Below are 14,357 nucleotides of genomic sequence, written 5' to 3' on the forward strand. Positions count from 1 at the left end.
TATCTGGGCATATGTGATATGTTTTTAAAGTACTGGGGCTTTTGAAGGAAGTGCTGTTACATTAGATGTACAGTCACTTTCTGTGTGGCCCTTTAAGCATGGCACCGTGTGGAAGGGTATGGATTTTCCGTTCTATTTTTCCAGTCAGTGGAAAATATACAGCAATTGTAAGTTTGCCCCTAAATGTCCCACGGCCTATTCAGGAAATGTCTTTTATGAAACTTTACATGGGAGAGCTTGTGCTATCCAATGATGTAGTCTCAGATTTTTGTGTCTGTTTCTGAACGACCTTCTTGTACGCACATGGAAGTCGCAGTGAAGTCTAAATGTTGAGGGAAATGAATAATGGCTTTGTTTTTACATTGTGGGTAAAAAACATGGTTCGCAAAACTTGCCCTTAGCAACTTTCATACATATGTGTCATGTTCATTTTTTTAGTGGCTGAAACTAATTATTCATAAGAAGGTAGAATGCTGAAGTTGGATGATAATAGTGAGAGCAGATTCTGTGTGGGGAGAAAGAAACACAAGTTCATATAATGCAACAAATATACAGTAGTACTGTACATATGTTGCATTATATGAATTTGTGTTTCTTTCTGCAGCTGCGCTACCATAAAATTTCCCATTACTAATGTAGGAGGTAACTACCTCCAGGATAAACTGTAATATTAGAAAATCACATATGACTCCATAAATGAAAACACCAAACAATAATGGACTAAGAGGCACATGGCGAGCTTTACTTCCAGGTTATGTCTGTGTTTTATTGTGTGCTGAGACAATTTAACCTGAGCTGCAGCTCACTCTGCTCTGCAGCACAGCTAAGGCTTCACTCAAGCCTGATAAAGGTAAAAAAGGTGTTTCTACAAAAAACTCCTTATCTTTCAAGTTACAGTCAGCATCAGAAGACCTATGTAGGCCATTTTTGCTGTGAATTTCTGTGCTTCTCAGTCATAGATCTGATGGATTATGACTGAGTAAGTATTGAATAACCCAAATGAAAGTGGGTCTTAAAAAGGTTCTCCCGCATGAAGTCTCCTTGGCAAGGGTTGGTTAAAATTTTCCTGAAAGTGGTCCAAAAAGTCTTTGGTACCAAATCTGCATCAATACTGCTGTTTGTGTAAGTTTTAAAATAATTTAAAAAAAAACCCAGAAGGGTAGAGAGGAAAAGTTCACTCTAAAGAGGGATGAATCTCTTTCCATTCTTCCCAGCCACTGGTCCTACTATTTATCCCCAGTTTCAGGTGAACCTTAATCTTGAGAGCCAATTTCATTACCAAAGAGTGTTTGTAGGTAATGTGCCAACCAACCACTGTGAGGCTAGCTTTGTAGTCTAATATCACAAGATCCTGACATCTCTATACACAGTGAGGTGATATCAGTGTTTGGAAAATGTACTAGCATTTTCCTATGCTGACATGACTCTTGCAGCATTTGCTTTGCTCTGTGAGCCAGGTACATAGAATTCCTGTGCTGTGTCTCCAGTAGAACCCTGCTGCTGCCAGGACTGCTGTAACTGAAAGAAGTATTTTCCTACAAAAAAAATCCTCTTACTAATGTTTGTGCATTATATTATACTGTTAAGGATACATTTGCTCTAGAGAAACTTTTCTGGCTTTATTAAGCTTACACTGATCTACTCAGTCTAGTGTTCTTAGAAGGGATGTAAATAGGACAACTTATAAATCTTGACAACTGTGAACTTTGCATGAGTTTGAAAATGAGCATTTAGGTTGTCAGTTTGATGGGGTAAGGAAGGTATAGTAATCTTCTTGTTCTACATGAAATGTTTAGTGTATGGGATTGTGGCCCATGTCTACGGTTGCTAGGAATGACAGTACTAATAGTTTATTTCTTTGTTTTAACACTGCTTTTATATAAACCTATTTATAACATGGGACTCCTCACATTCCTATGGCATTAACAACTGCAAGGCTACAAGCACAAGTGTTTGAACTGAGATACCTGTTGCTCAGCCACTGAAATACCGTTGTCTGATACTAACATTGCTTTGCAGATAAGGGCCCTCTTTCAATAGAGCCCTGTGGAAATAGTAGTTTCAGAAGCAGAGACACACAGGTGCCCTGTCAGAGTTACCGAGATGGTAATAACTTTTACTGAGGGATCAGAGAAAGATGAGGGCCACATTGCAGCACTTCTTGGAATGGCCTAAGCAAAACATGGCAGCAGTCACTCTGAAGAAAACGGGAACACATGCGAATTACCCATGTTATGCACTAAAGAGCTGTAGAAACACCCAAAAAGCATTGGAGGTGCCTTTGTTTTTTTCTGAATGTCAAGCTTGCTGTTGGTTTTATATATGACTTCAAGAAAAGTACTCTTTGCTGCTCTGTCTTACCTGAGAATGTGTGAAAATTTACTCAATGTCGCATGCTGTGATGACACTTTTTAGTCCAGTGGTGGATGCAAAACAGTTTCCAAAAGTATGGAAAATGAGACTGTAACCTGCAAAACATAGGGACTAAGATCCCTGGCAGTATGTGAAAATTGGAAAGATTGGCAACTTGTGACTGCTGCCTCATGCAGTACTTCAATCTTGACTTGCAACAGCCTTTTATTACACTAGTTCTTGACCTTCTTTGCAGGACCACCAACAGTGACCAATTGCTCAGCAGTTTTGCAGAATTGCTTGGACAGTCAGACCAAACATTTTCACTTGTGACCCGAGTCTGAATTTGAGCTCGAGCCCATGGAGGTGAAGAGCTTGTCTGTTAACTCACAACACCGCTTGCTATTGCCTTTGCCAGCAGGCTCTATGAACAGCTGCTGTTGCACGAAAGGCCAAAGGGAAGCGCCTCAGTTTTGCCCTAGTCCTTTCACACGTCCAAGTCACTGGAACATACCCAAGTGCATGGTAAACTGTAGGTGGTCTCTCCAGTGCAGAAGAACAAGCTGTACAGTTGACTTCAACTGAAACATGAATCATCTCAGTCCTAAATTATTTTAATCCAATCAGTTATCTGTGTTAAAGGGTGTAAAGAGACAGCAAAGCGGAAAGAATGGCTGCCAAGTAGAGGCTACAGCATACAAATAAAGCTGCTAAGATGAGATGAAATATGAACTAATAATGATTTATTTCAAATGCCACTGGGGTTACAGTGTGAATCACTTGGAGAGATATTCAGGTGAAATGAATTTTGTAGGCTTTTCTCTGAATGATTTTCATAGTCTCAGTAGAGGTGAAAGGAAGGCAAAGCTGTTAGTTACACAGGGAGTATACACAAGAGTTTTGAAGTGCTCCCAAACAAATTCTCCCTAATTAATGTATGCTTTTCAAGCCTCTTGTAAGTAGATGAGCACAAACAGCTGTAGTTCTTTTTATAGATACAAACTAATCTCTAGTACATATTGGAGTTGAAGGATATAGAGAACAACATGCTGCGGATTCGTAAGGTTTTTCTAGCCTTGGAAGTATTCTTTTTATACCCTCCAAAAGCAGAAGGGAATGCAGAAGAGAGCAGAGTATAATCTTCAAAAATGCTACTTGAGAACAAAATCATGACAGGAGCAAAGGGTCTAGCTCTTAATGACACATACCATGCACTTCTTATTAACACATGAAACAGCGTGTGTGAGTTTTGACCTATTTTCTTGACAGGTTCAGCCTTTTGTGACCCGTGTGAAATGGGCAGCTAGCATTTCTTCCCAGTTTTCGCTAGTGTGAATGGCCTTCATGACAAAGGATGGGAAGAATTACATGCTTCGTATTTTAAAATAATTTTAAAAGCCTAAGCGATAAATCTTTATAAAATTCCTTAGACTTGATGAATATCTTTGAACATACTTCCTGTTTGAAGATGATATGCTTTCTCCCTTCTTTTTCCTTATTGCTAGCTATATATATTATCAGTTTAATATTGTCCTCTGCCTGGAGACAATATCCGGTTGTGGTAGGTGAAGGGAGGAACTGTAACAGCTCCTTTCCATCTCTGATGCCTACCATTTTACTTACATAAAAACATCCTGGATTTTGAACAGTTTGTTTCTTCTGGCAGTTTACTACCAGCCTGAATGCTTACTTTTTCAGATCTAACATTTGGCTGCTGCAGAAGTCATTATCACCTCCACTTTTAGTTTTAATAACCTTCCTTTTAATAAACCTTAGTTCGAAGTAAGTTTCCAAAAGTTTGCTTCAAAACAATGCCCCAAATCTTCTGGAACTCACTGATTACTTTTTCCCCCCTTAAAGGAATAAGCTGTTAACATTTTTATTGATTTTATGGCTTTTTCTGATGTGACATAAGGAAGAACTGATTTACTTAGGACAAAACGACTTGCTGGGTTTCCTCCATTATTGCAACAAAGGGAGAACTACTGGAGGACCCATGGGGAAGAACTGTTTCAGTAGCTCTTTGTGTCCTGTGCTTTTGGGCTCAGAAGGTATATATTCCCACTGTGGACTGACTATACCTCATAATTCTTGTGATATAGACTGCTAAGGATTGCAAATGAATTCTGACCATTTATTCTTAAGTGCTAGAAGGAGCACCAGGGAAAAGCAGAAAATCACTATTTCATAGAACTCTTTTCCTTTCCTTTCAGGGGAAATAAGTACAATCTCATGGATTTAGTCACTGTGGAAAAAAAACCTCAGCTATAAGGATGCTGCTGTTTAGAGAAGGGAAAAATGAAAATGCTGAAGTGGGGATGGTGTGGATTCCACACATCTCTAGAACAACTATTTTTGGAGAACTAACCGTTCTCCTCCCAAGATTTACTTTAGAAAAGCACATCTAAAAGTAAACCAGTTTAAGGTATTAGAAGGCAGATATATTGACTTACCCATAAGACATTTCAATACCAACATTGCTTTGAATTCTACATTCTTCTCATGAAACCTGCTAAAGGAAAGTTGGAAGGATTTCCTAATGCTTTCCTATAGCTCTGGGGAGGTTAGCTAAGAGTGGGTTAAATTGGTCTCTTAAGTGACTGTTGGAAAAATAAGCTAAGTATGGAAAGGACCATAGCCTTGTCCTCAGTGTGATTACTTTCTCTTCGCCCAGAATCTCAGAAATTAAAATAAGGATCTGAGACCTCAAATTACTGCTCAAGTGTATTGCCTTTCAATTGACTTGTAGAAGAAAATGAGGGAAAATGTGTCATTAACAAAAGAAGGGAGCACTGACTGTGTGACTAAGTTTTAATTTGGTTGAGGAATTTCACAATAATGAAGAAACTATCTTCAGGAAGTAATGTACATTTTCCCCCAAATCTTTCAGCTTTAGCTCAGTAATAGCTTTGAAGTTAAACTACACTAAGAGAACGAAGGTCAGTTTTGAATCTTATACTTCCCTTTCCTCTCAAGTTAATCCTAGGAGGATTGTAGGTAAGATCCATGCAGTGGTGGAATATACTTGAGCAGAGTGAAAACCAAGTGGAAGAAATTGTTAATTGTTTCATGAGCTGTGTAAAGAAGAAATAATAAAATTACAGTGTGACCCAGATCAAGAAGTGAACCACTGGAGAGAGTTCTGGTGCTGAAAAGCTTACTCCCCTTGCTTTTATCCTGGCTTATCTTGTGTTGTGTCTTTGTAGGAGCATTTCAGAACAATGTAGGAAGGTATTCTGGATTCAGCTGGTCCATAGTTGTTCCAGAGGTATTGGCTAAGGTGACGTTCTGGCTTGCACCACTCACTTAGCTGTTTGACTTCTTGTTCTGCTTGTGGCTGTTGATCTTAGGGTACAGGAAACCAGAGTTGCATCCAGAAGGCAGCTCTACTCCTTGGACATTGCTGTATGTTATTGTAATGCTGGGTATCTGGGCTGCAGATGGTCCGTGGTGAGACTCTCCTTTTCTTTGTCCAATACCATTCAGGCTCTCACCTCTCTAAAGGATGCAAGGATTTCAGAGAAATGGAAAAAACAAACATCTACAAGGAGATCAGGTTGCATCATCTTTGTAAAAGTGGCATATATTTAGATAAGGCGATCCCCACGACTAATTCAAAACCAAACTTAAACGATGGAGGAAAAGTAGATCTGAACATTTTTTGAATGTTTCATGAATAACTTATGAGAAAAAAACCTGTTAAGTTAATATACTAAAGCACAGACTTTGAATTTGCTACTTAAGAGCTGGTCTACTTTGGTGAAAGACGGGGCTAATGACAGCACATTGGACTATGAACAAAAGTGCTGTGAATATGCTCAGACAGTCTATGGATTCAATGAAGTAAGGAGTCCCTCCATGAAGAGGGACCGTTTAGGTTCATTGGGGCAAGAGGTGAATTAAAATGTAGTGATAACAGCATGGATAGTTTGAAGGGGGAAGCAATGAAGAGAATGAAGTGAAAACAGGAATTGAGGGAAAGATTAATTAACATTTTTTGACAATAGCAGTGCTGGCTGTCACTTGCACAGGACCAAAAAATGAGTGTTAGCAATAGCTCATAAGGATCACTACTAACAATAAAGAGATAATTTGTTTATATTACATTGGGGTTAATAGTGCAAAGATAAAACTGGCTTATTTTCACCTGTCAACTCTTTTCTCTTATTTCCTTATCTGTCAAGAATTAAGGCAAGTTGACTCTCTTGTGGCAGATGTCAAAAAAATTTTATCGGTATGCCGTAGCTTTGTTATATGGAAGAAGAAATAGACACCAGCACAACATCTTACTGAATAGGTGATATGTCATGTTTCAAAAACTTACCTTGATTTCCTCCAAGTTGCATTTTTTAGATGTTTGGTGCTACCCAAAACAGAGAACGTACATTAAATAGTTAATAATGTCACTTTGTACAGCAGTACTTGCCACAAGACTATGACTGTCTCAGAGGTACAGCCATTGGAATGGCTATCTCAGCTTACTGTGTGTATTATTCATGTAAAGATGGCACAAAATTAATGCTTCCATGCTCCACTAAGAAAATCACAGACCTCATCAGGGGACCTACTGAATTTACGAAAATATTCAAGTTCCTTGAAGAAGTTGGAGTTAAGGAGAACCCAGTAGTACATCTGTTCTCCTTCTGCTTAGATTCAGCAATGATTTACCCTTTGTGGTCATGTTTTCTATATTCTGCTGGGATTATTGTGTGATTTTTGCATCTCAAAAAATAACTTAATTTGTGCTCAGAGACTGGGATTGTCATTAGTTTTTGTTCTCTCAGTTAGTTAGACCCATGCCAAATATTAAAATAATAATTCTTACAGTAAGTGTAGCAGTGTACTCTGTGACATTCAGTTCCACCATGGATATGTCATCAGCATCTACAGCTGTCTGAAAAATGAACACAGATAAGAAAGACATAAATGACATATAGGTATGTCATAATATTTTACATACATGAAATGCAAAGTATAGGAAAAAGAAAAAAAAGGGGACAGCAGAGGACTGACTGAAATGTGATATGCTAAAGATAGCCTTGGTTTTTATCTCTCACCATATGTGTTTGATAGCAAATGGCGAGACAACAGAAAGATTGACCAAGTAATTTGGACAGTGAAATACAAATATTACTACACAGACACTTAAAACCAAACACAAGACAACATACAATTCAGATGCTAAATTCACTAAAAAAGCACCGTTGCTTGTCAGAAATGCAACAAAGACAGCTGAATAATGAACCAGGCTGGAAATAAAAAGCTGGTGATCTTTTATAGTCTCTAAGTCATTACTCATTGTGTTAACTCATAGGTTATCTCCATCTTCTTGGCAGGAACCTTCAAGATTAATTATGATAAAATGTGCAGATTTGTTAACCTAGCAGTTGTCAGAGAGTCTAGATATTACGCAGTCTATTACCTTCTCACAGATCCCAGAATCATGGCGCTTCAGTTTAGGTTTGGCTCTTATGTCACTAGTTTGAGTTGTGTCTTTACCCGTTTCATAGGAAATCTGCCTGCTAGCAAGTCTGGAGAACATACTGGGGCTATCAGTTTCTGTGTCAGTACAGCCCTAAAATGAATACAGCAAAAACAATCACACTAGGTTCCTTAGACTTCCGTCCAATTTGCCCCGTGAAAATCAGTTTTACCTAGACAGAAATTGTAAAAGAGACAGGCATTGTATAAAAGACATTTCACAAAAGTTATGCCATGTATGACTTCATAAAATCTTTGCTTATAAGAGGTACAAAGAAAACTATCAAGTCTGTTGAGTCTAAAATTTGGCTTACTTTTTTTTTTTCTTTTCTCCACAGGTTGTACTGCAAATTTCAAACAAAATAGTGTTTCGTTATAGTCTATTGTTGAAATTTCTGTGATGCACCTCGTAGCTCTGAGGAGACAGTGTTTCCATAGTAGTATCGAATTAGGAAGCACAGGTGTTTGAAGGAATTAGGGCCAAAGTTTCCAAAGTGGCTTGGGTGGAATCAGAAATAAATAGAAGGAAATGTCTGGGGACTGCAGAATCATTCCTTTAGAAACATTTTGTTCCATAAAGGAGCCCTGATTTTATAAACTTTGTTCCAATTAAAGGGAAAACAAAACAAAAAAAACCCCCCAAAACCCCAACTCACCAGAATTTCCTAGAAGTCAAAAATTCTGTTCCTTTTCCTCATTCTGTCAGCCTTTTCACTACAATGAGGAAGAATCACAGAATTCCACAGATTATAATAAAAGAGTGAAACAGCTAATGGGGTTGTGATGAGCAGCTCATGGCAAACCAGCCTATTTTCTGTTTGACGGTGTACCTTGCCTTAAAATGGGGGAACATAACAGTGCGATATACTTACTTAAATTTTTTCATGCAGCAAGGGTTTTTCATAAACAGTCTATGTGCTTTGGATGTAGCGTCCATCAGATGAGAGTATATAATTGCTTGAAAATACTCAAAGCAGTTATTGATACTTTCAATTATTGATACTTTCAATTATTGATACTTTCATAAACTTTTCCCAGGGAAGAAAATAAAAATAAGAGGTGTAGAAAAACATGAACTTCGATGGAACTGGAGAAATTGGCTTGATTAGTCTGTTACTATTGAGAGAGAATTGCAATTAGTGATGCTACACCAGAATTTTAATACATAACAGATTGATTGCTCTAAGGAGGATCAGGATCATTTTTTCTGTGTAACTGTGGGGAAGGATAAGGGGAACACAGAAGAAGGGGAAGGAAAAATTAATTTGGAACAGTGACAATCAAGATTGTATTTTCAGAAGCAGCTTTCTAACTATTGGGGAACTAGTGATGAAGATGAGTCTACAGAGTGAAGTGTCTCCAGACTGAAGTGTCTCCATGGAAGATTTTTTAGAAGAGCGTAACAAAATATCCAGGAGGACAATCTAAACATATACACAAGAGGTTGGGGTAGACTATTTTCTGGATCCCAACATTTTAAAAAATGTGTACTGTGCTTCCCATTCCATGCATAGAGTGTATTAGCACTTACAGTCCCATTTGATTGAATTATAAAATGGAAGCAACTTTATTTTCTGAGGATCTGTTCTGGAGCTTGGCTCCTTTTCATTGCAAAGAACTGGCTGGAAATTGTTTCTTTAGGATTTTCCAAGGTGCAGAGCATCTTTGCATCCACAGGAGTACAAAAAAATTGCATAAAGATAATTTATTGGCTTACAGTTTGATGACCAGCTTTGACATAAAATACATGGCAGCATATGTACTGTCTTTTTGTATTGTGAGTGTATGTCTGGAAACCTTACAGCTTAATTGAGCCACATATGGTGCAAAAAACCCCAAAATAAATTATCAGTGAACATCGAAGCAGTTTTATTTGTTTGTTTTAAACTTGAGCCCTTCTTTCTGCTCTGTACTTCAGCTAAACTGATATTACTTACTAATAAATCAGAGCATTCTATGGTCAAATCAAATAGTTAAGGGAGACATACATTCTCGTCAGAAAATCTTGACTCTATCATTGTTCTGAACAAGATCCAGGCTTACTCAAGGCTTAGAGAAAATTCCACACTGAAGCATGCCAATTGCTTGGAATTTTTTACTTTAGGTAATTTTCATTCTCCATTCCAGTGTTTTACCTCGAGTATTAAGAGTGCTTTCCTAAGCAAAAAGAATTGTTGAATTGTTTGTATGGTTCCCCTTCCCCAGCACTGATAGTAGTACAAGAACACACAGTGTTACTGAAGGAGTCTGTTGGTTTTTTAAGAATCAGAATTCACAATGTAAGAGATGCAATATAAAATGTTCCTTTTTTATTAGCCAGTTTTAAAACCTTCCACCTGAATGGTGGCTACTAGCCAGAAGAATTTAATTTTGATTGGACTGAAAAGTCAAAAGAATATAGAGTACAAAGAAACTGAAAGGTCACTGTTAAAAACAACTGTCACAATTTAGCGCTTGGCTGAATTAGACACAATTATTACCTTGACTATGAAAAAGAATCACCAAGAAAATGATGGCTTTTCATATATTTGGAAATTTCATTTAAAACAATTGCAATGAACTAACTAATGTGCTTAGTTAGTACTGTAACTTTGGCTTGCAAGAGGAAGCCTAAGATGCCAAATATTTGCTCTGTTTCCAGCTGTTATGCAAAACATTTGGTTACACTTAGACTGGCAGAAGGAATCTGTTGAGGTCTTCTGTGAGAATGATTCTGTAATGGATTTAGTGATTTGTCTAAATCTGATGATTAATATGTTTCCAAATACAGCCCACTTCACTTTCAGAAAGCATTATCTGTTTCATTACAACCTTGCTTTCACTAGAGAACTATTTAGTGACCAGCAATTTCTTTTTTGTATGTGTCCAGACTCCAAACCTGTGGTCAGACAAGTACATCCTAGAAGTATGATCAGACTTTCAAGGGAGCTCTGACTCTAAGCTTTCCTTACTTTCTAAAATTCCTGTTGTTCCATCTTTCCACTCTTCCTTCAGTGTCACAAACCATCAAGAATACAAAGATTTACATTCTGCTTTTACACTTCAGCCTTCTGTCTTTTATTTCACTTTGTCCTTCTACTTTCTTTGGAGCTCTTGTAATAAGCACCATAATGCATTTCATCTAAAGAATCTACCACTTTGAAGGACTCTATCTGAAAATGAATTACTTTGCAATTAAAAATGGATGTATGGGAAGTGTCTCCCTTACTGATTCACTGTCAGAGAGAGAAGACAGTCGCCTTTTTCCTTTCTTCAGCCCACTTAATTCAGAAGACTGGCTGGTTACCGTCGCTCGTCTGGAGGAGGGATAACTGCTGAAAGACCATGAGTCCTTAGGAGAAACTCTCAGCAGGGGTCCAAGGCAAGGAACATACGTTGCAATGGCTGTTCTAATGGATGAGAGGTAGAACCAGTCAGATTTTGTCTGTTAGCACAAAAATTCAGTCATCATAAACAATGCATTTATTCAGAGAGTTGAACTAATGCTGTATGGACTGGAAAATTACTGGGTACAAAAAGAGTTTTCCAGATATCCAATATCTCATACACAATCACCCTGCAAGATCACTTATTCACAGTTTTCTGCAGAACTCAAATTGATTGCTTGGCAGGGATAAGGGCATTAAAGTAAAACTCTTTGAACTGAAGGGAGCTATTAAAATGATGTTTTATCTGCTTTCAGCTTAATCAGGGCAAAAATAAAATTCAGTCCCTTTAAACTGAACCTTGCAGAAGTACCACATAATGAATTATTTTAATCTTCCCCTAAGCAGCTATTCTAGCTTCCTCTTACACATCTGTTTACCGGCTATCTGTAGAGTTGTACAAAATGTGCAGTTATATTACAGCATTTCTTTCCTCATATGCAGCGTAAGGAAACTGTCTTGCTTAGCTTTCCTCTTCCTCCACTTAGATGTTCATGCCCATCTCTTCTCTATCCAGTTCCCCAGCAGGTCTTTGTAAAGGGTAAAATAACAGCATATATATATGGCTTTGCTGCCATCCATCGGATCTCACAGCCTGCGTCTGAACTTGATATGGTCATGACCCTAGATGTTACAACTCAGAAGAAATACTATCTGAAATATGAAAGCTTGAAGAAGCGTGGGGAGGACGCACAAAATAGGGAAGAGGTGGATTGACTAACTGAATTGCATCTCTCACTGGCCTGATTAATTTCTGCTGCTATCTGCAGCACTGACAAATGTCTGCGTCTCTTATGAAGGTAGTTAAAAAATTTATGGTGCTTTCCTTTGAGGTGGGAAGTTCTCTATCTTTTATCATGCAATCTGTAAGTACAGATCAGTATCCATAAACACCTCTAACTCCCATCTGCATAGTAATTTGTTCGAAATACAAATTCCACTGACATTTATATGGCATTGAGAAGTTTTCTTGGGGAGGGCGAGGCTATCTTGCAGAGGTAAAATGAGCAGGTGAAGCAGAGTTCAGGTACTAGTCCTAAAAGTGACAAAGTTCCTGTCTGATTTTCTTTGCTATTTTAAACATAGCTTGTAAGAGTGAACTTACCTGTATTTGGGGTGAGTGATGGCATAAATGATGGGGTTGTGGATGACAGAAGCTTTGGCAATCACAGCTGGTATGGAGTTCATGAAGGGGGTTAGGACGTGGGAATACCTAGAGTAATGCAAATGCATTATATATTTAGTATTGAGTTCTATGTAATCTATGCAGTTACACGCTGACAAGACAATGCTTTATTAGTGCTCCAGAGAGAGTAAAAGGGGGAGTTCTGTATCCAAACAGTGATAGAACAAATTTTACATCCTTTGCCTGTGAAGATCAACACCAGCCTAATCGCATTTCTGAGAAACATGATTTTCTTGAGGCTTCTCTTGCAGCACTTCACTACTATGACTCAGGATGGTGGTAATTCCCATGTTGTTTACCCTGGGGACAAAGTCAGCCTGCAATAAGTGAATGTGCATTCATCAGAGTATCTATCTGTTCCAAACTCAGCAAATATACTTGCCGAGTAATATGTCACTAAATAGGTGTGCAGAATGAGGCATTATAGAGAAAGATAACTAATAAATCTATTTTCCTATTCAAACTTTATTTTTTGCCTGGTCTGAACTAAAAAGTGAAGGGGAAGTATTCTTCTGAACTAAACAGTGAAGGGAAAGTATTTTCAGGTGTCACATGTTATGCTCATGTGTTACTGTGACCATGCATATATGCAGGTGGTGTGACTCTAAAGGATAAAAGAATTATGATTGATGCTATCGGCCATGGTGCTATCAGCTAGTTAATTTTTGAAGATAGCTTGAAGTAGCCCATAAGGCCTTGGTCAGAAGAAAGTCAATAGAACAGCTCAGACTAAAATAACAATGACATTTCATAGTCAGTTTCTACCAGGCAAATTCTCCATAGACCTGCTTAGAGGCTATGAAGACCACTTCCTGCACTGGTAGAAAGAGTTCTAAGTGAAATGGCCCAGTAAGTCAGTCTTTCCTCCCAAGGATAACATCCTTTCTTTATCACTGCTCTTCTTCCTGAGAAGGCAGTCTAAGCTCCATCTTTCAATTAGCCTTGTATTCCTATAATATTATGGGAGAAAACAGGTTTTCCTCTCAATCCTCTCTCAGAAGAAGGTCTCTCATACAAGTGCTGCAAACAAACAACATAGAGGATTGCGTAAGTAGGTGGCAGCTCATCTTCCTGGTGAAGAAATTTTTCATCATACTGTGGGAATATTTATGCTCTGTGATGAGGTGGAAATGATTTTGCCAATGGTAATACAGGAATCATTTTGTCAGCCACCTGAATGTTGAGTTGCCATTTCACCTCTAATTTAAGGCTTTTCTCTGATAAGCATGTTCTTCATATACAATTTTTAACATGGTTTCTCCTAATCATACTTCTAAAGTATTGGTTAGAGGTGTAATTCTTCACAGAGTCTGGAGAACACACAACAGTATGACCTTACTGAAATGGGGTTTTTGACCCTGAGATGAGAGAGAGAGTGCTTTGGGAAGACTGATGGAGAGTTCCGCTAACAGAAACAAACAATGACAAAGGCTTTCGTTTAAGCTAACCATTCCCAGAAAATACAACCTGTAGACCAACAATATTAGTGAGCATGACTGTGTGCTAACTCAGTATTCCCCATCCAAAATAGTTTCTAAAGGAATTAAGGTTCTTCCTTCATTTTGTGTATGTTGTTGCTCTGTCAGATGAGTTGTCTTTAGTCCAAGACTATAGCCACAGATTCTATGTCTTTCTCCCATATGTGGCATGCAGTGATTTTATCTGAGTTCATTGTAATAAAAGTCCACAGAAGGCCTCCAGGCTTGGTCTATTAATCTCTGAAAAATCCCAGAAGGATTGCTTAAAAGGCATAGTTCAGAAATGGAAAAAAAGCTGAATGAAGCTGTGTTGCTCACTGGATGTCTTCATGAGCAAAATTTGCAAATGCTTATTTGTCATATACTGTAGAGTTATAAAATTGTCCATTTGTTCAGACTTTTGTCAGTGTGAGACATGGGCTAGAAGTCAAGTTC

The 14,357-nt window shown here is 38.1% G+C and overlaps 1 protein-coding gene across 1 annotated transcript in view; it reads right to left on the reverse strand.

The window, feature by feature from the left end:
* Window positions 1-5,478: 5,478 nt before the first annotated feature.
* The window catches only part of LOC104079677 (melanopsin-A-like), a 24,053-nt gene continuing 15,174 nt past the window's right edge, over window positions 5,479-14,357 (reverse strand). The window contains exons 7-12 of the mRNA XM_009581787.1: window positions 12,364-12,471; window positions 11,042-11,222; window positions 7,775-7,927; window positions 7,178-7,246; window positions 6,677-6,715; window positions 5,479-5,850 (exon numbers count right to left, since the gene is read on the reverse strand). Coding sequence (XP_009580082.1) covers window positions 5,659-5,850; window positions 6,677-6,715; window positions 7,178-7,246; window positions 7,775-7,927; window positions 11,042-11,222; window positions 12,364-12,471 — 742 coding nt within the window. The 3' untranslated portion in view covers window positions 5,479-5,658. The remainder of the gene's footprint in view (window positions 5,851-6,676; window positions 6,716-7,177; window positions 7,247-7,774; window positions 7,928-11,041; window positions 11,223-12,363; window positions 12,472-14,357) is intronic.

The sequence above is a fragment of the Fulmarus glacialis genome, unplaced genomic scaffold (assembly GCF_000690835.1).
Source record: "Fulmarus glacialis isolate BGI_N327 unplaced genomic scaffold, ASM69083v1 scaffold45487, whole genome shotgun sequence".
Taxonomy (NCBI): Eukaryota; Metazoa; Chordata; class Aves; order Procellariiformes; family Procellariidae; genus Fulmarus; species Fulmarus glacialis.